Source organism: Myripristis murdjan, chromosome 9, assembly GCF_902150065.1.
Source record: "Myripristis murdjan chromosome 9, fMyrMur1.1, whole genome shotgun sequence".
In the NCBI taxonomy this organism is placed as follows: domain Eukaryota; kingdom Metazoa; phylum Chordata; class Actinopteri; order Holocentriformes; family Holocentridae; genus Myripristis; species Myripristis murdjan.
Window position 1 is genome coordinate 2,544,227 of NC_043988.1, and position 24,099 is coordinate 2,568,325.

The 24,099-nt window shown below is 40.4% G+C and overlaps 2 protein-coding genes across 4 annotated transcripts in view; both read right to left on the reverse strand.

The window, feature by feature from the left end:
- The window catches only part of fam189a2 (family with sequence similarity 189 member A2), a 36,425-nt gene extending 26,540 nt beyond the window's left edge, over nucleotides 1-9,885 (reverse strand). Inside the window, exon 1 of the mRNA XM_030061181.1 lies at nucleotides 9,385-9,885. Coding sequence (XP_029917041.1) covers nucleotides 9,385-9,660 — 276 coding nt within the window. The 5' untranslated portion in view covers nucleotides 9,661-9,885. The remainder of the gene's footprint in view (nucleotides 1-9,384) is intronic.
- A 3,885-nt stretch (nucleotides 9,886-13,770) lies between these two features.
- The window catches only part of LOC115365766 (tight junction protein ZO-2-like), a 117,793-nt gene continuing 107,464 nt past the window's right edge, over nucleotides 13,771-24,099 (reverse strand). For all 3 annotated transcript variants that reach the window (XM_030060920.1, XM_030060919.1, XM_030060917.1), the window contains exons 20-23: nucleotides 23,666-23,776; nucleotides 19,321-19,821; nucleotides 18,204-18,289; nucleotides 13,771-16,180 (exon numbers count right to left, since the gene is read on the reverse strand). In XM_030060920.1, coding sequence (XP_029916780.1) covers nucleotides 16,024-16,180; nucleotides 18,204-18,289; nucleotides 19,321-19,821; nucleotides 23,666-23,776 — 855 coding nt within the window. In that variant the 3' untranslated portion in view covers nucleotides 13,771-16,023. The remainder of the gene's footprint in view (nucleotides 16,181-18,203; nucleotides 18,290-19,320; nucleotides 19,822-23,665; nucleotides 23,777-24,099) is intronic.

Sequence of the window (24,099 nt, forward strand, 5' to 3'; positions counted from 1 at the left end):
AAAAACACATGCATGTTCACGATATGAGCGTGCACAAAGGGTGCCTGCAGCGGTTTACTGATCCCAGTGTAGCTACAAATCCAAGCGCAGGAGACAATGTCCAAAACTGCAGGCAAACAGAGAGGAATGATGGAAAACAAGGCTTGATGAAAGTCACAAATGAATACAAGTTGTGGATTAAAGTGGTGCCTGTGTGAGCTCAGCGTCCTGCTGTGAGCATGCGCAAAGAAGTCAAGTCGTGACACTGATATCAGTGTTTTGTTTTCAGCAGCCACACAACAGAAAGAACAGTGTTCCACCCAGAGAGCGGTTTATAAAAGTTGTGTTTTGGTGACCAAAAACGCAGTTTTCATGTGGACCGAAGGCTGAACGGGGCAGAAAAAGTTGCATTTTCATTTTTTTAGCCTGACTTGGCCTAAGTTTGGGTGGTGCAGGGGAGTAAGTAAATGACCTCTCTCACACTGAGTTGCCAGATTTCAGATGATAAGCTTTTGCGGATATGCTCTTTCAGCCACATAACCATTAAAAGAAACCTTTAAGTTTGAGAAACTGAATATTTTACAAGCATAAACAGAAAAGTAGCGTATATCAAAGAGGCCTAACAACCTTGTGAATAAATATATTGCATGGACTTGTATCGTTGAATTATTTATTTATTAATTTATTTTTATTTTATTTATTTATTTATTTATAGTTTCATGGTCGACCATGTTTGGGCCTTCAGAAAACAACTTTGTATTTGCCCCAGCTTCTTGATTTTTTCAGAGCTTTGAGATACATACATGGACTGTTCAAAGCATTAATGGTTAGTCAGATATATGCATTGGTTTCTGGATGGGAGCCTCTCCAAATCCAAAAAAAGTTTTCATGTCAGATTTTCATTGGCCCATAACTGCATGTGGGAATGTCTTAAAAAATCTGATCTCTGTTTTAATTTAAAGTTCAAAGCTTGCTCTTTCTTGGGATATAAAACAATTTTTCTTTATGCAAGTTCTTCTTTTTTTTTTTTAATCCCAAACATTAGGCTTTTTCACCACTCACAAATATTGAAATTCTTCAGTATTAGACCATTGTGGCTTACTTCTGTGTCTTATATTCATTTATTGTTTATTATTTGTTCATTATTAACCTAAAATCAGGGATGCAAACAGCAAGACCTCAAAAAAGAGAGAACTTTCCGATCGTTGAATTATTTATTAATCAGGCTGACCTAAGAGCATACATTTCAAGTCAGAATGATGTCAGGGACACAAAATGCACCATTTTGCAGATAAATTCCCTTCACTTGCATTTATCTCAGTTCTGAATAAAACCAGACAACACAATTAAAATGTTGTCATTACCTGCATTCATCATGTGTGTTATGTCTGCCTGCATAACACACAGCGAGGAAGCACTGTTCCATACCTTCTCCATAACAACTACAATGACCCTGTTCAGCTTCCCTATCCGACCTTCTGACACATCAAATCTTTTAAATACATCAAGTCAAAGTTGGCTCAAGCAAATGAGAAGGCTGCTCTTAACATGCAACACATCGAGTTTGTTTCCAGATGCGGTGCAGCTGGATTATATTTACACCTGGCGACAAAATGTTTTCCTGGTAATTCAAACTGAAATCACATTTCTCTTAAGAAAAACCAACGGAGATGCTCAGCCTCCAGTGAGAACCCCTGAGTGCCGTTCATATGTCTCCTCTCCTGAGACAAATGTCTGCCAAAGCGCACACACACACACACGCTGCTTGCTCTCCTAACACATCCCTCCTTTAAAACTGCCAGTAAACACCTAACTCCCCACAATGACTCACCCCACAAACCACTTTTACAAGGATTTCTCTACCCAAGCTGCCTGTTTGCTTTTTTTTCCTGGGTGAATTTGTGCGCTAAAGTTTATTTCCATCTTTTGTTGCATCGGTTATAACCATACTGCATTTAAGACAACCAGTTTTAGATGAAATTATTAGTGTAGCTCTAATAGGGCTGGGTGATTTAAAAGATAAATTATAGGATATCATAAATTAGAATTCAAATTTTTCTTGTTTTTTTTTTGTTTTTCTTTTTTGCTATTTGAATCTGTTATTCATTTTGTATGTCTTTTTTTGGCAGTTTTTTTTTTCTATGATTTAAATTGCAGAATTGTGTTTTATGGACATATTCGAAATAAACATGACTAAACTAAACTAAACAGATAGATGTGACTTTTCAAATAAAATGCATAAAAATGTACTCAAGTTTACTGACAGATGTGGCCTGTAGAAAACACTGACCACTGCATCAGGGACTGGCCCATAAATCTTTAACCAAAATGTAAAGCCATGTGCCAAATATGGAGCTGGTATGTAGCTGTTTTGTATGTAAAAGTCTGAGCGTCTAACGCTTGCCCTCAAACCGTGGCTGCACGTGCTCTGTCGTGGCTGGAACCGCTCGGAAATGAAAGGTCAGGATGATACTTTGTTGTGAAGCTGCATGCCAGAGCTCCAGGAGGCTCTGTCTGCATTAAGAGCCGCACAGGCTGACGTGCCATGTGCTGCTATGACTACATGAGAGCCTTTAAAGCACTTGCTGCTGTTAACCACTGGCAAGAAGCAGGAAGCCTCGAGCTCTAAAGTGGCCTGCCACTGTCTGATAAACTGATCCCTGCTAATGGGTAATCAGTGGCGCTTGGCAGACTGAGCAGCATTCAGTGTGCAGCTGGACTAGCATGATAACCTCTGTGTAACACTGAGGAGACCTGGGCCTCAGACAGCCCGCAGCTTTTAGCGGCTGATACCAGCACAGCACCATGATGAACTGTAATCATTTCTGAAATGTGTGTTCTGTTCTTCTGTTTTAGTCAGCAAAATATCTCTACAAGTTATTTGTACAAATTTGCACAACACTAGATGGAAAGGTTGACTATGTGGCAAGAGAGCACTGATTCATTTTTCACACTGACTGCTCAAAAGAGGCGTGTGGAGGGGGGCGTGATCTACGTTTGGTGAATATGCAACATGTTGAACTGGGATGTCTTGCCATATGGGCATGAGAGAACCAAGAACAATACAAGTACAATAACTGGGGCTAGAACAGATACAATTCCTGGAAATGACACCGCACTGAACTATTTGAATTTCCCCATGCTTTCATTTTATCTTTTTCTTTCTTTCTTTCTTTCTTTCTTTTTTCATCCCTTTTCCTTTTCTACCTGGGTAAGGTCTTGAGTTTATGTACAGACATTTTCTTTTTTTTTTATCTAATAGGAAAAACAATATTTCAATTACTTAACTCTTAGACTACGAAATTACTGTATTGCAGTCAAATTAGAAGTATGCTTTTTTATTTATTTGAATGAACAAGCCAGAAGGCACGTCTTTGTTTCTTTTTCAGCATCTTTATAAATAAATTAGATGGCACCTCTCCTTAACTGTCCAAATGTCATCTCTATAGAGCTGCCTCTACAGAGCTTGTAGACCAGGGACAGGATTTTGGTTTTGGTGTGTTGTGGTCTGAGTGGTTTTATGAAGCTCAGTGTGTGTGGGGGGTGAGGGAGACAGAGCGCCTGGGCAGAAATGTCGTCTGGACCTAAAACACCTACAAACTGTAGCCAGTGGCTTCCAACACTGGCCCAAATGTGACTCCTTTAAAATGCTTTTAAAGGATTATTTCCCACAAGTTCAATGAACATGAGTTATGGTTGTCTTTTATTTTCCTTTAGTATATAAAGGCAGTGGGCAAGCCTGATCTGTAACAGCTGTCAATAAATTCCAGGGGAAAAAGGCCTTAGTGTGTACAGTGTCTTATAAACATATGTTTAAAAAAAAAAAAAAAAAAAAAACAATAGATGTGGGGATAAAAATCTTTACAGCATAGTATCATGACATTTTGTGTGGCAATAATGTATCAATACACGGATGCCAACTATCGATACTGTAATAAACACAATATATCACAATATATATTATTGCAACACTCAGCATATTGCATAATGTTTAAAATCACAACACTTAGGCTAAGAGTCATGATAATACTGTATCACATATTGCGGCTTAAGTATCATGACATACACACACACACACACATATATACATACATAGATGTGTGTTTATCTACATATCTATCTATCTATATATCTATCTATACATTACTTGTAGATTACTCCATAAGAGGTGTTACTTATTTTAATTATGTAACAATGTAAATGTAACAATTACACAATTACACTGCACAATTCATAACAGGAATGCTCATGTTACATGACTAGTCAGCCATTTATGAAGTAATAATCACTATAGAATAATAATATGATGCTACTATTACCCAATTTATAACAGGTTGTCTCACATACACAAGCCATTTAGAGGAAGGTTCTTATTACATTTTCACAAGTCATTCCATTATCCAACAGTTATCCTTTGCCACTTGTGTTAAACTGATATCAGTATCAGGCAGCTATCTGTCCTTTATTAAATATCATATTTCAGCCTCTTATATAATGGAGGTCCTTCCCACACCACAGCTACTGACATGCCATTTAATTTCTTTGAACATTTTATTCATATATTTTAGTCATATATTTAGTTAATTGGTAACGTTCAAACTGCTGAGGTTCACTCCACCCTAACATGACAGTGGTCACAATAAAAGATGTTGAATGGCAGTAAAAATATGAACCAGCGTCCTTGTTTGTTCCTTACCAAATATAATCCAGGCCCACAGAACTGCTGCCATTACACAACAGCCTGAGTGCCCTCTGGAAGGCAGGGTGTGAAGGGCTGGCAGTGTACAGTAAAGACTGGAGCAAGCAGGAGTGGATACTGATAGGGTTTATCCTTTAATAGCTCTAAATCGATGGGGAGATACAATCAGATCAGTGTAGGGATTCTGTCCAGGAGGTAAAAGGTAATTTAAGCTTCTCAAAGGCTGGTGGGAAAAAAAAGTGAAATCCTGTGGGCTGAGAGGCTGGGGCTGCAGCAGATCCACAGTGCTGTTAACACAAATGCCCATCTGAAACAAGGACTACTCACTGTGTGAGGGCGTATTAGAGCCATCGCAGGGAGAGAAAAAAATGTCATGACATTGCCGTGACTTGGGCCTATTCAGAAGAAAACAATATTGTGACTCTGGGCTAAAATCAGCAGGATTTCCATGTTACTCAATCCCATTGCAAAGCAGAAGTTGATGAGGTCATCAGCTGCAGGCCTGATGCACAGCGAGCAGCAGCAGCGTCTGCAGTGTGTGGCTGATCCGACCTCGCAAAGCCAAGCCAAAAACAAAAAACAAACAACAAAAAAAAACTATTTTTCCAAGTTTTTTTCTCCGAAATTTGTAAATTTCCCCTACAGTGGCCCTTACACGCCATTGTACAATGTTATTTAAAGGGGGTGGTAAAATAAAATATTCATATTCTTATTCAAATGTTATTATTGTCATCATTGGGTGTAGAAAACGCCATCAAACAGTGAGTATGTGAAGTCCTCTCTGTGCACTGACAGGCATACTGGCTGATTTCTCCTGAGTCAAATGTTGGATTTTGCCAGGGAGGGGTTAACAAGTTACTGTCACGTGTGAGAGTGGATCCAATCAGACTCCAGTTCTTATTCGTCCCACCATCGTTTGACTCTCCAGCTGCACCGCTTCTTTTCTGCTCGGCTCAAAAACCGGCGCTCACGATGATCAGCGTGTCAGCACGGCACGCTGATTTTCTGCTGTTCCTGGATATAAATACCACGGGAGGCGAGGGCTAGCTAGGCACGACAGGCTAAATATGGAGCGATAGCATCAGTCATGAACTTTCTCACATCACCTCTACAACCACACGCCTCCAAAAGGGACATTTTTAGCAAGTGAACTGTGTGCGGAATGTATGCATTTTTTTTTTGTTTCTAAATGTGTGATTTTTTGGTTTGTTGTTTTTGTTTCTTGTCCTAATTTTTTATGTGCTGTTACAAATAATCCCTTTAAATAATAATAGGCGATGAGTATTATCAGTAGTGTAACCCTAACTCCAGGTTTTCCATTCTTAATGGAAAGTCCATTCTTAATTTATCTCTAACACCCTCACATTGAGTTTTAACCTGCTGATGCTTTTATTCACTTCCTCTTAATTTCTTATTGTCATATATGATTTCGCCTTTTGCTCTTCAGTATGTTTTCCATTTTAGTCTTGGCTTTTAAGTATTAATCTTTAAATTATGTACATTTGTATTATAAATAGAGTGCAGATTGCGCCACATCTTTTTGTCCGAACCCGACCGGAGACGGGAGTATAGTGACCGAGCCCAACCCGAACCTGACAAGATTTTTTTGTGTGTGTGTGTGTGTGTGTGTGTGTGTGTGTGAACCCAACCCAAGCCCAAGATTTTGCTTGTCCTCCATCTCTAGGTAACATTTACCACCACAAAAAGCCTACGTGTTTGCCTTCAGTGCCCAGAACAGACAGTAGGGCCGTCATTTTTCACTAAAATAATGCCAATGTGACTGAACATGATTTCTAAATTTTTGTCCGAACCCGGCCTGACCTGTTGGGTCCTGACAGGCCCGGGTCAGGGATCCACGCTCTATGCCCTTCTGCCACGCTTGTTGTTTTTCAATGTTCTAATACAAGTGACTTGACTTGACATAACTGGACTTTTAGTAATCCAAAGTCAGTGTTTGTTTTCACTTGTAGCTGTCTAGCTGTCTTTGTCAAAAGAAGCACTTTGAGGCGTCAGCGTAGAGCTGCCACAAGATCTCATTTTCAAGATAATTGGATTGGATTTGTTTGCACTGACAATTTCACTCCTGCAGATATACAGTATATTGTTGGATCCCATTCGAAATGCTTAACTTTTAATGTTCACACAGTTACAGTGTACCTCCAGATCTCTGTGCAGCCGAGTGGACAGGAAGCTCCTGCCCCTTCTTTAGATTCAAAGGATATGTTGCAGGCAGTTCAGGTGATACCAGAAGCTAATTCACCCATCGCTACATCATTTACTGGGTGCAGCAGATGAATTTTCAAGAAGTCACCGAAATTCATCCAAAGAACAGGTTTCAGTCATATTTTGGGTTGAGGTTTGCATTGTCCCTGTGCTGTGTGCTGGAGAACCGTGCTCCCTGCACACTGAAGGTACAAAATCGTTACGATGGCAAAAACTGTTAAAACAAGCCCCTGTTTGAAAATGACCAGAAATATGCTTCAATGTTAGGACAGAGGATCCATGAATTCAGTAAAAATATAATCTAATATTATCTCAATGACATAGTCGCCCCAGGTTTAAAGGAGTATTTCAGTGTTTTGCATGTGCTCATCCCGGGTAGCACAAGTGAATGTGTACAAGAACATTTACCGGACGCAGTTTCATTTAGCAATTTCTTCCAGTAATTACATACACACAAATGAAGAGTCATGACCTGGATTACATTGCAAAGAGTTCAGAGAATCAGAAACAGACTTTTTTATATCCTTTTTGCTGCTGTTGCATATCAGCTCTGTGAGAACAGAATCCTTCGTACTCTGTGAGGTACGGGATTAAAAACTTTCTTACAAGGGAGAGCGAGAAACTGCATGGCTCTAGTGGCTCATATGACAGGTGCTCTTTAGTGGGGCAGTGAGAGTCTGTTTAGAAACAAAATCCTGGAAGTCCGGCTTGATATTAATCTTTAAGTACTCCAGACAACCACTGAAAAAACGAAGACACTCCGTCTTTGAATAAAGCAAAATGAATATTTTTTCCTTGAGCACGGCAACTAAGCAGACCAAAGCGTATCGACTCTCAGTCTTCTTCAGGGTCTGACAAGCACATAATTAACTGGAATTATCTGCCAGCCATGGGCAGCATTTCACGCCATAATCGAAGGCTTTTTGCCTAGTCACAAGAGGGCGCCAAACCAATTTCATAACCGCCATATATAATTGCCATAGAAAAAAATCAACAATAAGTGGAAGTAAACTTAAACACAGCAAATATTCCATAATGTGGGAAAAAAAAAATCACCACTTAAAGATTTATACAAAGCAAGACTTGCCGACTTTTTTTCAAAAAAAATTTCTTGTCAGACATTCAGAAATACTCAGGGGGAGTACATGATAAAACATACTGTTTTTGGGTGCAGTATTCCTTTAAAATTGCCTGAAGAGTACAGTCCATGCATTCCACTGGCCAAAATCTTTAATCGGTGACCACAGTCAGGCCTATTTGCAAGCAAAAATGCATCCATAATGCAATTAAGATAACAATGTGAGGGCGGCAGCACCCATGTAAACAATACTCTGATTGTATTAGCACCGTTTTGCTGTGGGAGTAGGCCGAGTTTAATAGCAACAACATATGTAGAGACTCACTGTGATTACACAGGAGAAAATACTACAGACAAGGTGAATAGCTTCACTTTCACATCTCAGGTGGGGCACTGCTGTGACAGATCAGCTGCCTGTCATCTCTGCATTTTAGGTATTTGAAGAGTCACTTACTAAAATCAAGGCATAGTCTCTCTCTCTCTCTCTCTCTCTCTCTCTCTCTACATACATACATACATAATAAAACTACTGGAGGACTAGTGAAAAAAATCCCATTAACTATATTTACAATTATTTCAAAATGACGACAATTACAAATACAATCTAAAAACTTTTGCAAGAAATTGCAAACCTGCCAAAAAAAAAAAATAAATAAAAAAAAAATAAGAGCAAGAGCTCAAGTGGACTCTTACTCTCTTGATCTGATGTATTTCCTGTTGAAACAGAGTTTGGGTGGGATATCTTGTGGAGAAGGTTCGCTCAAAATGCAAACCAACTGGATGTCAGTTTGGGAGAGAAACAATTTTACTTGACATGACAGGTGGATGAGAGGGGATGTTTAATGATTTGTGAAGGTTTCATTGGTTGAAATTTCAATTTACAGCCACAAGTGCAGGATGATACCGCTATTGAAGATGCACAGTTTTACAGGAAGTAGAAGGCATGTGAGGTCATTTCATGGGTCTTCATGAAAGTGAAATCAAACCTCCCAAAATTAAACATCCTACTGCCCAGGGGCTCCTGGATTTTTTGTTATTTTTTTTTGTACATTTTTTGTAGGCCTACATATTAAAGTGAAGACACATTAAAACAGTTCAAAACAGAATGCTACAAAGTTTCATGGACCTATGTCTGAGAGGCTAAAAGCAGAAAGATGTTAAGGCATGGGCCACCAGATTGTTTTTTGCCCACGGTCCGCCAAATGTCTAGGCGTGGTACTGCTTAACGTTAAGCTGCTTCTGTGTTGTTACCTGTGTTTACATCCAAATAACTGGCAGAAGGCTACGCTGTTAAACTGATGACCTGTTGATAGTAAACGCAGGATAATTTAAGCGCTCTGCTATAATCTAAAACTTAAATAAAACTGACGCTATCGGATGAAATGAATGCCAGTAGGCAACTTACTGACGATCCAGCCCAGAAGGGACACGAGTTTCGGATCGGCGGGGAGTTGCTGAGGGACAGAGCTCCGAAGGACAGCGCCAACATGGATCCGCCGAGCAGCAGCTGCAGCAAGCCCAGCGAGAGCAGCGGCCGGCCGGGCAGCAGCGACCGCGAGCCACCGGTCAACCTGGAGGACGAGGACAAACCGCGCGGTCGGCTTCGGTAAGACGGCTCCGCCAGCTGCGAAGCCCCGGTCACCGGGCAGCAGGAGCCCGGCAGCACCACAGGGAGCGACATCCGAACAAAACAAGCACCGGGACTGGAAAGTGAACCGAAAAGCGCCGGGTGTTTTTTTCACGGATTAAAGGGCCTGTCTTTGAGCAGACTGGTGGAGGTGGTCGGTAGTCCTGCCATGATGGTCTCCAGTCTCTAGTTTTAAATAACTACTCACTGGACTGGGCTTGGATTGACTTTCACATATTTTGGCAGCGGGAGTAGAGGCCAGAGAGGAGGAGGGGCGTGACTACATGTGGGACATACAGTGTAAACAGGCGCCTACCAGCCCAAACAGCCTGGAGGGGGGTATTGAAGTACCCCAATTCACGGGGTTTTCGAGGCCTTGTAATTACCTGAAGTTTTTAGCTCCTTTTCCCTGGTGCAGTGGCAGGTTTCTGCACAAGAGCATAGCCGTAGCTTCTCAGCTCTCATCAGCACGGATGAAGCTGAACATATTTGTGACTTTTTTTTTTTCTTACTTTTTCCCAGCTTATGTTTGACCTGTAAAGCGGTCACAGCAATCACAGGTAGCATTACAAAGGTCTTCATTTGGGTTTCTGCAGTTTCCACCATGGCACCCTGTATAAGGATGGAAGGGATATTCAAGAAATGAAGAAGAAACACATTTTTCTAGGGAGTAAGGCTGTTGATGTCTGATTTGAAGCAAAATACAAGCATCTATAGCATGTGGTTGCCCAGCAGTTCAGAGGTGGCTAGGCAAAAACCCAACACTTACAGCAGCTCACAAACTGCACTGATTTGTATAATTATATAATGTTTGTTGCCACTGGGATGACATCATTGCATTTATTTGATATGTTTTGCCTCTCATCTGTCTCTCGTTGTCAGCTGCATATCAAATGCTGTCGCTTGATGTGCCAGGGACAAACCGTGGCCCCCCACTGATTCAGCTCTTATTAGCTTACAACCTCAGTAGGCTTTTTGTAACATAGCAGTTTTTAATTATGGCAGATTCTCAAAGAAGTCAACAAACAGAATAAAAAACAACAACAGTATAGATAGATAGATAGACAGATAGATAGATGGATAGATAAAGTGGTGGGAGATAGGAGGTATGCATCTCCAACAATAATTTCCACAGGATTGTATAGTGGCAGGTGGTGCTCTAACGCTGACTTTATAGTTCTCAGGATGGAGTCTGTAAGGTCACAAGGTATTGGAGAGAGAGTTCCCATATTTGGACAAAGCCTCTGTGGATTTATATCGACTCCTCTCCACAATGACATGTTTGATCCACCCATTAAAAGATGGACGGAAAAATCTGAGAGAATAATCAGGTGATGTTTTAGGTGTTATCCTGCACGCCTTGGAAGACAGGAGGATGGTGTCAGGTTCACCGCCAATGACAGCACATATTTCATATTTAGCTACTGAAAATTGTTTAAAAGCGAGGCAGGTGAGGACAAGGACAGCTATGACAAGGTAATAGAGAGATTTATGTTGCAAGGTGAATCCTGTGGAGAGCGTGAAGCTGTGTCAGGCTGTGCCAAGCGCAGGGAAATGAAAAAATAGTTTCTACAGTACTCGCCATACAACACCCCAGTCTTCCTCTGAAAAAAGAAAAAAAAAACCCTCCAACCTCAGTTCATGGTAAAATCACAGCCCAAGGATGAATCATGTGTATAACCTTTTCACCTCGTCCTTGACTAGCCCAGCAGCGGCGATATATCCTCAGAGCTGCGGCGTAGGCCCATGTGACAGCAGTGTGATTGGCTCGGACACGCCAGTTTCTAGCTGTCACTAAATCTCTCTTGACAATGTGCCAGAAAAGCAATCACTTCTTTTTTTCAGTTGCTTGTGACCTCTGTTGTACGAACCCGTTAATTAATACAAATCTATTTTTAATCAATTCATATTTTTCTCTATAATTTTCTGTATATTTTTCATACATATCAAGGGGTAATTAAAACTAATAATAAGGTCAGGATGTCTGCATGTGTTAAAAAAGTTTTAAAGGGGCATTAATTATATTATGGACTTTATTGATCTCTATGGACCACCAGTGGGAATTTGTAACAATATCAATACACCATAGAACTATATCTGCTCCTATACAAGCCTGCAGTAATCTATCGCACTCCCTCCCTCAAGTTAAGGCAGACTGTGACTGAAAGAAAATTTTTCACAGATAATGATTATTGTCCCTTTAAAATTTATTTATCATTTTGCTATTTTATCTTTACAGGCAGACTGAGTAGAATATTTGTTAAAAAAAAAAAAAAAAAAAAAAAAAAACAGTGTGTAGACTAATACTAAAATCATCCCATGTACAGAGACCCTGCCCTCTGTCTGGCTTTTCTTGTTTTGCTGAGCTCTTCTGGGTGTTGGCCTTTGGGTGTGTACCTCCCAGCCAATGGCAGCATGGAGTTCTAGATCAATAGTATGGCATCCAATAGGAAGCTACAAAAATCATGGACATGGACTGCAGAGAAACGGAAATATAGCGAGGCCTAACCAAACCACATCTGACAAATCCTACTCGTTCTGCCTTTAATACAATAAAGGCTTTAACAAATTAACATATTCAAGTTGAAATTCAGTGTTGGATGTCGTAAAACTGCGTTCTGGGGTTCCATGTTTATTTCAGTCAGAAAAGCAAAAAGACATTTCAGTCTAGCTGACCTGAATCGCTCCAAACTTTTTAAAGTGCACATTCAAAAGTCTGGGACCAGGCTAACTGACAGTAGCCATATTAAGGAATACTTCAAGGAACACTTGTTGGAAAGTAGGAGAATAATCTTATTGATGGCACGCCTAGAAGAATCTTGGACTTCAATCAGCAGGATGTATTTGCTGCTATAGGGATGTAAGGTCCACCTTAGACCAGTAGCAACATCACAGGACCAAATATTCCAGGACAACTCACGTTTGCTGAGCTACCGAATCCGATTTGGCATCAAAATAGTTCACACATTTTGCATTTTACAAAACTGAACAAGTGAGCCTGACTTCAACCACAAGTGACGAGACATTTAGGTCTATCGGTCTGGCTCTGCAGGAATAGAGCCAGCAAGACTTCTGCCAAATGGGTCTTTAGTGTAGATATTAAAGCATTAGCGCCCAATTAAGACGACAATTCTGCATCAAGTAGCTGCAGTTTCTCTTTGCACATGCAGATAGAGAGAAGATACAATGAGAGGGTATCCCACTACTGCCTCATCAAGACCCCCGACAAGGCAGAGCACAGGCAGATGACACAAAAGCGTAGGATATTATCAGTATCATTTAAACACACAGTGAAACTAATTGTTGAATCTTTCCTGATTTGGTGAAATCATAATACAGCCAGCCAAAATCTGATAGCATCCAGAATTCCTTCCCTCATATTGGATACTGGGATTATTCTATACACAAATATCCTTCAATGTGTAGCTACTTCTCATTGTATCCAGGGCGTAGTGGACATGATGGATGTGTCCCCTGAACTTTATCCCACCCACAAATTGTTATGGTTAATCCACTCCCTAAAAGTTATCTCATGCCTCATCACTATTACATTTTTTAACACATGCTTTTGAAATCCTTTTAGCCCTTTAACCATAAATTTACTTGATTTTTTGGGTCCCAAAATTAGCAAGAAATAAGTAAAAAAAAAAAAAAAAAAAAAAAAAAAAAAAAAGACCAAAAAATTACAAAAACAAATTACAGAAAATTAGCAAAACATTAATGGAAAATGAGAAAAAAAATGTAAATTATTTATAATTTCCAATATATTTAAAATTAAATTACAATAAACCACAAAATTACCACAAAAATACCTAAAAAAAAAAAAAAAAAAAGAAAAGAAAAGAAAAAATATGTATTTCCAGAAATTCCACCCAAAAATGAAATAAAGGGAATTTTGTTAGAGGGGGAAATGGAACCTTTCAGCAGTGAAGCCGTCCCACAGGCCTCTGGGTTTCAAAGAGTCAATATATACACCCAATAAAAGTGACACAAATCTGCTGATTTATTTTAATGTTAATGTTTTATGTTACTCCTAAAGACTATTCAGCATTTAATGTTTTATAATCTGACGTGTGTGGGCTGTGCCATTAAATCTTCTTGTTTTATAATAACCAAGTAATTCCTCAAATCCTTTTGTGGTAAAATGAGCACAACACTCAAGCATAAGTCTGTTTCTTTTATTTGGTGTTGTAAGGTGAAACTGCACGGAAAAACTCAAGCAGACGCAGTCCAATCATTCTTCTCATTCTCGCTCTGTCATTTATAACATAACCCTCTGGCATAACACAGTGTTCTCCATGACGGACTTTCGAACCTGATCGTAAGCACTTAGATCCAGCCTGTTAGCACTTTGTTACTCATTTGTGGAGGTAAAGTGAACTGAGATACAATCAAGCATATTTAACATGTAGAAACACATGAATGGTGGAGGCCAGACCAGAGACAACTGATTGCACCACAGTCTCCACCACAGACACCAACACCCGGTCAACAGACACACACTCTGACTCAGTCTGATACAGTGGAACAAAACCCATGACCCCATTTCAGTGGGTTGAAAAATGTGGGTCATTTTCTAACATTCTCAGAGGTTTCACCCTGTAAAACAGCAAATGAGTTTCCTTCCGGTAATAATTGAGTGCATTTTCCTTTTTTCCTGCAAAAAACAATCATTACTTATATATCTTAGAAGTTAAGATGACACTCTGAAGAACACTGCGACTATTTCTTTAGTTGATGTGAAAACTGTGGATGGACAACTCATTGGCTGCTGCACAGACTGGACCTATGACCCTGGGGCTACCTCTATTTTCCCACTGTGCTAGCACACACCCTTGAAAGTTTAAAGTAATAATCCGCGAAATTTTCATATAAATAAATGCTACTTTTTTTATGGCTAACTGATATAACACAATAGTGGTTCAGCCTGTAGCCAGTTCATGACAACTTTTAGATGTGCTGTTCTGGTGTCCGGTAGGTCTTTCCTGGGAAAAATCCTCTGCTGCACAGGAAGTGATACGTTTTATGTCCCTGGATTGTTTGGGAAAACAAACAAACAAACAAATGGCCAAAAAAAAAATAGCAAAGAAGAACTGGGTTGTTAGCATGAACAGAGAAGAGCGCCACCTACAGAAATTCATGGAAAATCCAAGGAAAAAGATGTCACAGTATTGGCCACACTGTTTTGACTGTCTCGGTCACTGGAAATTGTGGTGGAAGAAACACCATAACAATGACAGGTGAGCACCAAAGATGAGCAAAAAAAAAAAAAAGAAAAGAAAAAAAAAGAAAGAAAGAAAGAAAGAAAAAAAGGAAAAAGAAAAAAGTTGCAGATTACTACTTTAACCTGCTCTGATTATCTCAATCCAAATGTTGTCAATGCATTATTATTATTTTTCTTAATTAAAATCGATTTTGGTTGACAGCAGCCCGTTCCTGGACATGGCAGATAGGGCTAGCTGTGGGATGTGTATTGTCTTCACTTGTCTGTGTTTGGGTGTGTTGGCACTGGAAGTGACAGCAGACAGTACAGTGTGAGGGGACAGCATTAAGGTTTTGGTGTCACTGGTTCCCTGGTTTCCCTTTAAGCTTGACAGCAGCAGAGGTTTTAGTCCGGCTGGGCGGCTGAGGGGTGGAGGAAAGACAACCCAAACCTCATGGGACTAAGAAAAGTAAAAGGCACTTCAAAAAATTGTAACAAATTCCAGTGTTACTATATAGAATGTCTCTTTGTCTCTGTCAATATATAGATATATACTGTATGTATACACAGGCATTGTAATATAGGAAGGAATGCAAAGAGAGAGAAGTATAAACACTTGACATTAGATATATAATATATAGAGTAATACAGTAATAATATATATGCAATTTTTTGTTCAGAGCTGGCGATTATATTAGATACAAAAAGGACTGTATCGAGGTGAAACGCGCATATTGTGTGTTTGTTGAGGTTTTCTCTCAGGGGGAATTAGGGCATTTCTCGTGGCGAGAGGTTTCAGTTGCTGTGCACAAACTGAAAGAGTTGCATAGGCGAGAAAAAGAAGTGGTTCCTGATCACTCAGTTTTGACAATTAAAGTAAAAAAAGAAACAATTAAATACAACTCAAAAACAACAAATATAGAAAGAGAAAGAACTTTTTCAAAAAGCAAATGAGTGGAGACAGCGAGGTCCTATCCAAAATGGATAGTACAGATTGCTTTGACTTCCTTGAAGCAAAAAAGAAAGTTACTTTTTTTTTCCAAAGAATTACAAAAGAAGCAGGAAATGCTTCCAAGTCAGCAGCCGACTGGTGCAGGGACTGGTGGAATGGTGAGAGTGTGTCATGTGTGTGCGCGTGTGTGTAAATATATATCTGTTTTTGTACATGTATATCCAAGAAGGTTGAGGGTTACCACTGGTGATATGTGGTAAGCCTACAATTCAGTGTCTTGGTATTGGTGAGAGTTGGCGGTGTAGTATCCAGGCTTGGTGGGGTACCCTTCTTCTTCCTCCTCCTCACTGCGGTAGAAGGGGTGGCCCTCCTTGGACGATGAAGGCGTTTGGGGTTCAGGACGGGAGCTGGAGCTGGAGCTGGGCAGACACAGAAAACACAGCCTCAGCTTAAACTAAGACTTACCTCACATGGTCTAATTCATTGACAAAAGCTACCTGTACAAAGGCAGTAAAGGATGATGTAATGACATGTGATGTGAGGAACTCGCTGGCCTATGGGAACTAGAGTGTGGATACCCCACCCAGGCTCATCAGGACCTGGCGGGATGGTGGTTGCAACACATTACAGATTATGTACAGGAAACACTGAATCACTGTACGGTCACACCCACCGGGCAAAGGAGAGTGCAGTACCTCTGGGAAAAACCTTACATCCTGTAGTAGCACCTTGAAACAATGGATGACACTCTTGCAATGTTACTGTTGCACAGTTACACCAAATAACATTCATGGAATGAAAAATCAAAATGGGAAAGAGGAAATTCCAGCAAAAGCACTGGGTAGGATTGGGCACGTCCATTTTCTCATGGCTGACTATTCAGTGCTTGGTCTAAATTATTATTTGATTGCTCAGTGTGCGTCAGTATTTCTAATGGCTAAAGCAGATAAAGGAGGAAAAGCATCAGTTCCATGACTCTGTGTGTTATTGACAAGCTCCATCTTCCTGCTGCTAGAATCAGGCTGATGAATCCATGGTACCTTCCACTGCGCCAGACTGGCCTTTACTTTCTAGGTGCTTTCCTACTCAAGGCTTCAGTGTGGCTTTGATGAGGCTATCTGAAGTCCAAGCACGAGCAACGAGTGCTGACTTGCATGACTTTGCATGACCCCTGTCCGACAGGCGTTACAGGAGCGTCCCGTCCCACACCAGCAGGCTACAGGAGGAGCTGCTTCCCTGAGGCTGTGACCCAGCTGGACTCCACAGCACAGCACTAAGCAGTACTGCACTGATTACTGCACTGTCTCAGTACTTTTAGATTTACACTTTGGCTACATGTTTGACTGACATATTGCTGAATGCTGAATGTCTTTGGAAACATTTGAAAAGAGAAAAGGTGCAACCCAATGTAACATCACAAGACACTCACTAGGATGCTATAAAAAAAAAAAAAAAGTGTTGGAATAATTTGTATTCTAAAAAATACAAAAAAAAAAAAAAAAAAAAAAAAAAAGCTGAAGTAATGCGAATTTCCTGCGGGATGAATAAAGTATCTATCTATCTATCTATCTATCTATCTATCTATCTATCTATCTATCTATCTATCTATCTATCTAATGTCAGACAGAGTGCAAGCTGTGATCAAGGCAAAGAGTGGAAGTGCCAAATGTTGGAACATTTAGATTTTCAGTAAATACTAACTCAATTTTGTGTTACAATGATGAAAAAAATGTGTTTGAGAAATATCATTTGACTAAAAAACTGCATTCGCTTTTGATATTTGATGAGACAAAAGAGTTCTTGGACCTTTGACTTGTTTTTATATACATATATATATACATAAGGTATATATATATCTATATATATATCTATATATATCTATATATATCTATATCTATATATAGATATATATATATAAAAGTCTACAGTGATATAGTGAGAAAACAAAAGACTTGGTATTACTATCCACATTAGAACAACAGGGTGGAGCATTTTGAGGCTCTGTTGCTCCTTTTGTTCTGAAGCTCTAATCAGTCAGCAGGAACCTGTAGGGGGCGTTGTAAAGACACCTTTACCAAGCAGCTGGAACTTGTGGATAACAAATCTGTGTGCTTGTAGTTTATCACATGACCACACCCTCCAAGGCTTTAACGGGCTGTATGTGTTAGAGGTTAATTCCATTATCTCTCATTCTGTTGGAAGGTGTCTGTGTGTTTTTCTCTATATAAACACCTTTGGATGAATTTGCTGATAAATCTCTTGCTCTCAGCACTTCAAGTATTGCTGGAATTTTCTCTCACCCTGAAAATGCAAGCTTCCCATGGTGCACTATCATTGATGAATTGCAAATTTGGAGGTTAGCAAGCACTGCTGAAACACAAACACTCACTCACACACACAGAGCAGCGTGGCAGCACAGTCCTACAGCAGTAGCAAGCCTACCCGATAGGCTGTGGGCGGTTGTGATCCAGCTTGGGGGTCTTCAGGGGAACAGCATAGATGTCCGGGAGCTTCTGAGCAATTTCCAGCTAGACACAGGGGAAAAACTGGGATTCATTCCAGATCTACAAGTTATCATTAAATAAACAATTAACCCTTTATAGGGCACTCATTGAAATACTTTGAAATTAAAAAAAAAAAAAAAAAACAACAACCCTAGACTGTTACTAGAGAACATGACAGGACTTTATTACTTCTATAAAATTTTTCTAAAATTTTCATTTTGTAACAGAAAATCAAAGCCATTGAGATTGGTCAAATGCCACAATCATGTGACCTGGGGTGTCGAGCGATCTTTGCTGATTGGCTGGGTGAAGACAAAATGATTATTGAACTAACTGAGACAGGGGATGGGCCTGATATGTAAAATTTCTGAAATTACCAAAAATAGTCACTTGCCCTATAAAGGGTTAATTACATAAATGCATGACTAAATAAGCAAGCACCATCATTGGAATTCAATGTAACATGAGAACAAATGTTTGATACCAGCCATGTTTACCTCAAAGGAGAATTCCCCTCTTGACTCAAATAACCAAATACAAATAAGTAGTTAATTGACGACATTATTACAGAATAACTTAGCAAGGAATCAGATGTACAGAGATGGTATTTATCCAACTTGAATCACAGTTTCTTTGGTAGTACCACTAAGCAGAATGTCAAGACCAGCGATATAAAATTGTCAGTGGCCCAATCAGATCAGTCAGATTGAGTCCAGTCACATTTGTTTCCATATGAAGCATGAATGAGCCTTGAGTCAGATCACTCCATAATCTAAAATGCTCTTCCTTCCTAGTGTGTTAATGCTGTTTTTCTAAACGGATAACAATCTGGTTTCCACAACAGCAAGACTGAAAACCAGCATCTAATGCCTGTGCAGTACAAGTTGGCATTCACATGTTCTAAAGTGGCCCATTTGTAAAGTTCCCAGACTTCCCTACAGAACTGATCAAATTCCTTGGCTTCCCATGCCCAGCATACATCTCTCAAAAGTCAGTAATATTCCCGAAATTCCAAGACCAACGAGAACCTTGAACTATGCCTGTTCCAAACCCACCCTGGCATTCTGGGCCTCCTGCAGTTCCAGCACCCTCTGGGCTCGAGCAAAGTGATCCATCTTCTCAAAGGCCTTGATCTTCCCCAGGAAGGACTGCATGGACGGGTCCTCCACAGGGCTCTCCTCCCCCACCTCCACTTGCTGCTTATGGGCCGCCACGGTTGCAGTGGGAGGAGTGACGGATGAGTGAGCCGGGACGTCTGCTGGGGCCCCGCAGCCCCTGGGCTTGAGCGCGACGAGGGGTGGGGGCGCTCCAAGGAGCCTGGGCTTGCCGAAGGAGTTGAGGGGGTGAGATGTGGGCAGGGGCGGTGGGCCGGAGGAGGGAGTCGAGCGGGAAATGGGTGGAGGATCGTTGTTGCTGCTGCTCGCGGGACTGCTGCTGGACGGGGAGTCGTAACTTCGGCTGGTGCTGGGGGGTGGAGGGTGATGCTGACGCTGGTGGTGATGTGGGTGAGTGGCGCCTGATGTAAGCACTGCCTCCTCTCTCAGAGCCAGCTTCACCTGACCGGAACGGGGAAGGAGTTAGAGCAAGCCCAGACTATCCAGGTTTTTTGTAGAAAAAAAAGGGGTGTCCAATCTACAATATGCAATACTGACCTCAACAGTTTGTAATAATTTGAAAACTCTTTCCTCACTTTGTTTCCACAGCAACCAGCTACCTCTGTCAGCAAACACAACTAATCTACAGTTGTCAAGACGCTTGGCATAAATTAAATGTAATAGCAAATATGCACTTCTGTGGTTTTGTCTTTCGTCTTGTCTCTAACTCTAGTCTCTAGTCTAAAACACCCTATAGGGGATGGGCAGCCATATGCCATGGTAGGCTGAGAGCTTTCATTCCAGCCAAAGACTACATCAGGTGATTTTATTATTTAGAAAAACCTGATGTCTTCATAGGCACAGGCACAGGTTGTTCCCACTTAGTTAAAGAAGGGTGCCTGGCCTTTGGTGGCAAATGAAGCCACCATCACAGAGCACAGCAGGTAGTGATATCTCCTGCCACCAAAGAAAAAGGCCCCCTGCTTTGCACCATTAGGGGTCAGACTTCTCTGAGATTTGGGTTTGGGGTTTAGTTAGTCTTAAGAGTGCAAAAGTGCAAACTAAGACCTGCTCTGTGTTCTGTGCTCTGTGGGTGCTTTACAGATGCTAGAGGTTGTGCATCTTTTGTTGTTTTGTCACATCAGTAAAATACAGAACTATTTGCTGCTTCAGAAACGTAATGAAGAGGAATGGACCTTTTTCAAAGCTCTCATTATGACATGGTATAGCAGGGTAAACACAAATTTTACTAATAATATTAATGATCCATTATTATTATCTACAAGTATCCATAGACCTAACTGGAATGGAACATTAATTGATGTCATTAGCAACACTCGTGTTCACGCTGCTACTTCATGTCAAAAGGGCTGCTGTGAAAACACTCTATTAGGAATGACAGTGATGTTCTCACTGGATTCCTTTACGTTGTTTTTATTGTATCATGTTTTTTTTTTATGTTGTATTTATCATGTCCACTGTTTTGGTGAGTTTTTATGTCTATGTATGTATGGAAATGAGTGTTCTCTCTGCTGGCTGCCCAATATCCCATTGGGGATAATAAAGTTACCTTGAACCTTGAACCTTGGTTGGATGTTTTCATATAACCTTGCTTATAAACTATGCTTGCATATAAATGTGAAACATCTGTACATACATTCATATGACTGAATACTCACACATATGCATGTGAAACACGCACACCTACAGGCAAAGACTGTCAAAAAACTGCAACTGCAAATGGAGACTTTAAAGTCTCCCATGACTTCTACTTTAGTATCTTTAATGGTGACATCATCCTGCACTAGCAGCCTTAATTTAAAATTTCAACCAATAAAAACCTTCACAAATCTTCACATCCTCTCTCATCCACCTATCCCTTCAATTCAAATTGTGTTTCTCTCCCAAACTGATATTGCTTTCCAGTTGTAAATGATCCTTCCTTACACCATGTCCCGCCCAAACATCCTGTTTCAACAGGAAATACATCAAATCAAAGAAGTAAGACTCCATTTCACGGGGTCTTTAATGCAAACCTAGCTTGCATAAGCCTGCATACATTCATACTACTGAACACTCACCACGTTAAAGTGTGATGTGCATTTCATACACATAAGTGTATATGAAACAAACATTTGTATATGTGTTTCATGTATGAATGTGCAAAAATTTTATACAGGAATATGTGTGGTGGTTTACATGTATGTGGAAGCAAAGATTGCATGTTTGTGAGAGTTTCATATGTATGTGTGAGTATTCTTTAGGACAAATATTTGAGTGTTTGACTAAATATTGTATGTGCAAGCAAATTTTGAGATAAGCCCTAACAGAACTGGATGACTTGTAGATTTAGGGGCCTCCATTTGGCAATGTTTATGTGTAGTGCAAGGTTACTGTAGAGAATTTCTCAGAAAACACTACCTGCTGGAACTACTTTCCTCTTCAGATAGGAAAATAAAAACAAGCCACGAATAAGAAAAATGTGCACTGGGACTCGTTGTCTTTTATGTTGGAATAATCCACTTTGTTTGAATTCATTTATGTGCTTAAGTGTTAATTTGGGAGCTGTTTTGCTATTAGGCAACCTCTAACCAAAGAGCTACTGAGCTCCTTCAACTGAAAATGTCCTCACTTTACACACTTGTAGCTTGAGAAGAGTCCGCTCACTTAACCTGAATAAACTGCTGGTTATTACTTTTGTTATCAAGTAACTAACCAGCAGGCTATTTTAGTAAAGTGTGTTTAGGAAGTATGCTACTTGCCACTACTAAGGCTAGCGTCTACCGGTTATACTTGATAGGGTGTAAATCAGATGTTTTTAAACAAAAAAGTGATACCCGGCCATATCAGCTAGCCAACAACCAGATTATATGGAAAATTGTTAAACTGTATCAGTGGCAAATGATTAAAGTCAGCAGAGAACTGTCTTCTATGTCAGTTCAGCACAGATCACTTCAAGCCACAACACACTCACACTGGAAAAATCACCAAGCTACAGGGCAGACGTCTGTGGGTTTTCACTCCAGCTGAGCAGCAGTTCATGTCACTTGGCATGACAACGTCAAAGATGAATTTTTCAGTGAGATCAGGTACTGGGGTGCACCGCTGGAATGAAAACCTATGTGCTATGAGGTCATGATGACATGTGGTAGAAAAGCACTGCTACAGGAACTGCTGTGCACAAGCCCACCAGCCTCTACCACCAACTCAGGGAATTTCTGGATACCCGTCTGATCCAAGGAACTGTTGTTGGAGGAATCAGAGCTGCGGTGGGCATGGTTTCTCCATATCAGCCCGTTCCTCAGTGGGAAGGGCAGTTTGTTCCTTTGGAAGGAGGTAAAGAGCTGGCAGTGCAGGAGTTAAAGGTTAGAGGAAGAAATCACATTTACCTGTAGTCCCATCCTTAGAAGCACACTACCTAAACCAGGGGTTTTCAAACTTTTTAATGTTCTGGACTTGCAAGTTGACTCTCAGTAACCTGCGAGCCCCATTTGAATTGATTTTGCCCTATAGGGACCCTTGTATCACAAGATATTTTGGTTTGTGTATGCCTTCCACAGGCATTTCACACAAGAAATCTAATGTCAACCCAGCACCACTGACCTGATGCTGAAATGTAGAATTTTAATAATTAAATAGCTTTTGTAATTTTAAAACAATATTTTTCACTGATTTATGTTTGTTTGTTTTCAAATTTCAAATTTTCTTCCATTCATATTTAGCTAATTTGCTAATTGCCTTTTTTTTTTGCCATGTTTTGAAAGGTTTCAAAGGGTTAAGCAGTTTCTATGTCATACTTGAGCACTGACACATGGTGTTGAGATTGAACTGGAAAGAGGAAAATGCTAAAATGATCCCTCATACATTTCCTGAAGTTTCTTGCAGTTTCTTGTAAATGAAATTACAGTGAAACATTTTGCTAAGAACCCCCTGGAGGCCCCTCGTGGACCCCTGGGGGTCCCTGAATCCCACTGAATCCCCCTAACCTAAACCCTAAACCACCTAAAACACATCCCACACGCTACCAAATAACTGTATACTGTATGCCTGTGGAGCTCATGACATATCAGAGAACCAATAATGACACTGAGAAGATAAAAACTAAACAGTGATGGCAGCAAAGCAAGAGTGAAGTACATCATGAAGCGGTGATTTGCAAGAAGCTGAATAAAGACTTAAATATCTGCTAAAGCAAAGTGATGAAATAAGCAGCACATGTGTATAGATACAGTAATGCATAAACTGTGGTTTATTGAAGGTTTAGAGAAGCTACAGATTAGCAGCATGGACGTGTGTGTGTCCTCACCTTGGGGGTATCTGGTAGGAACGCGGGTGGAGGGCTTACTCTGCTGAGGACCTCCCGGCTGCTGATCCTTTTGGCCCGACTCCGGATGTCCGGACTGCACCTGCGCAAGATCTAAACACACACACACACACACACACACAGATACATAACTATGTGCAGTGGAAAGGACAGCTCAGTAAGTAGTAGTAGTCATGACATGCTGCTTGTCTTTCTTTTATGCTGCTATACAGTAGCTGAGTGAACGAATCAGAATATAACTATTATTTTAAATAAAAAAAAAAAAAACCCTGTAAAATAGCACTTTTTCTTGTGTAACTTCATTATGTGATTCATTAAGGAATATAGAAGATGCAGGTTTTAGTTAGTGCTGTACAGAGCTGTAATTCACTGGCTTAACCACAGAGGGCGGCAGCAGCCTGAGAATTAAAGGCCTG